The sequence below is a fragment of the Petaurus breviceps genome, unplaced genomic scaffold, assembly GCF_028583685.1.
Source record: "Petaurus breviceps papuanus isolate PSGF00001 unplaced genomic scaffold, PetGlider_PUasm1.0 229, whole genome shotgun sequence".
NCBI lineage: Eukaryota > Metazoa > Chordata > Mammalia > Diprotodontia > Petauridae > Petaurus > Petaurus breviceps.
Genome location: NW_027185903.1, coordinates 20191043 through 20192930, shown reverse-complemented (window position 1 = coordinate 20192930; position 1888 = coordinate 20191043). Strand labels below are relative to the sequence as shown.

The following is a 1888-nucleotide window of genomic DNA, read 5'->3' as shown; positions in this document are numbered from 1 at the left end:
AGGCTATCTTTCTGATCCTGACCATTCTGCCTGCTTCCCCTGAATAGGTGCCAGAAGGGCTGGTTCAGGTTTGCTTTTGGGGAGAGCACCAGAGGAGAGAGTAGCCACAAGTCATAAGGCCAGGGGGAAGTGGTGGCAGCCCGATGGGCAATGTGGTGAGAGGGAGAAGTCCACTTCCTCTCTGGGATGGCCCTTCCTGTCTAGTGGTCCTCCACTGCGACCCTGTCCAGCCCCTGAAGGCTGCCTTGGGGAGGAAGTATAACTCCAAATGACAGCAACTTTCAAAGAGGAAGCCCACCCCCCTCCACCAGGTGCTTACCCTGTGGCAAAGCTCCCAGCAGCCCTTTGGCTGGTCACAGCTCTGTGCCAGCCTCATTTTACTCTCCTTTTCAATTGGGTCATTAGCTCAAGAGAGCCATGATTCTAACAAAGCATTTGACTAAGTTTCCCGTGTAACCCTTGTGGAAAAGGCAGTGAAATGTGGGCTGTATGAGAAGGATGTTAGGTCAATTGATTCACAATGGACTGAGCAATGGTTTCTAATAAATGCCAGTGCTTCTGTGTTGAACAAAAGAGCCTCCTTTAGGGGAATCAGTGATTCAAATACTCGGTTGACAAATGCTTGCCAAATTTGCAGGTTGTGCAAAGCTGGGAGGGACAGTGAATACCATTAGTGACAAATTGAACATTCAATTTGATTGGACATGATGTAGGACCCAAACCAGCGAGAGGATATCTAACAAGGACAGATCAGTTGCATAAATGCAGAATGGGGGATGCCTGGCTTGGAAACGGCACGTGTGGAAAAGGGGCTGAGGGTTTTCTTTTCTTTTCTTTTTTTTTTTTTCAATAGTTGCAATCAATTTATTAAAAGAGATTGGTTAGGCATCTGCAATGGTGACTTCAACTTCTACACCTGGTTCAATGCTGATAGAAGTGATCTGTTTAACAATTTCAGAAGGACTGTGCAAGTCAATAAGGCGTTTGTGGATTCTCATCTGGAACCGATCCCAAGTCTTTGAACCTTCACCGCAAGGAGTTTTTCTAGTTGTGATTCGAAGTGTCTTGGTGGGCATTCGAACAGGTCCCTTCACTTTCAAGTTCTTCTCCTTGGCTCCTCTGATTAGGTCGGCACACACTTTCTCGAGTGATTTCACGTTGCGGCTGGTCAGGGTGATCTGGATCCGGTGAATGGCCACTTCGGGCTCCACAAGGGTCTTGCCGGTGTCTTTGAATGCCATGGCGGCGGAGCAGCTTCCTGACCGGCTTATTCCTCGGTGAGAGCGAACAGCGGTGAGTCAGGAGGAGGAGAGGCAGAGACTGCCGACTCCAAGCGGCTGCAGCGGCGATACCTTCACCCGAGGGTTTTATTTTCAATCCAAAGCTGTACCAACAGGCACTGGAGAATCTTGTGTGTGCGCAAAGAGAAAAACAAGAAAAAACTCTCCTGCCCTCTGGGTGCTTTCATTCTACCCAAGGATTCTAAGAGTCCATTTCTGTGCAATGCATTTTACCTTCTGGCAGATGGTGAGTGGGCTTGTTGTGGGGTGTCAGCCATTGACTAGCTTTCCCACTGAAGGGCAGAGATTTTATGTTAAAATAAGAAGATGCTCTGTACATCTTTCATACATACATTAGAGCTCTTCACTATATCTTTAGTCTTTGTTATATATCTCTGCACATGTTCTAGGGTCCAAACACTCTAGCCTACTCAATTTTTTCCTCATACAATGCTCCATCTCAATCTCCTCCTTTCTTTCATTCTTCTTCTTTTTTTTTTTTTAGAGAAGGCCATACAAGATGCTGTGAGAGTTCAGGGGAGGGCAGGATCTCTCTCTTTTTTATTTTTCAAATGCTTTATTAACTTCTGGTTTACATCATTCATTTC

The 1888-nt window shown here is 46.3% G+C and overlaps 1 protein-coding gene across 1 annotated transcript; it reads right to left on the bottom strand.

Moving 5' to 3' along the window:
- Nucleotides 1-850: 850 nt before the first annotated feature.
- LOC138167447 (small ribosomal subunit protein uS10-like) lies at nucleotides 851-1393 on the bottom strand. Its single transcript, XM_069096337.1, has one exon. It carries the CDS (start codon nucleotides 1239-1241, stop codon nucleotides 882-884), a length of 360 nt encoding a protein of 119 aa, XP_068952438.1. The 5' UTR covers nucleotides 1242-1393; the 3' UTR covers nucleotides 851-881.
- Between the last annotated feature and the right edge of the window lie 495 nt (nucleotides 1394-1888).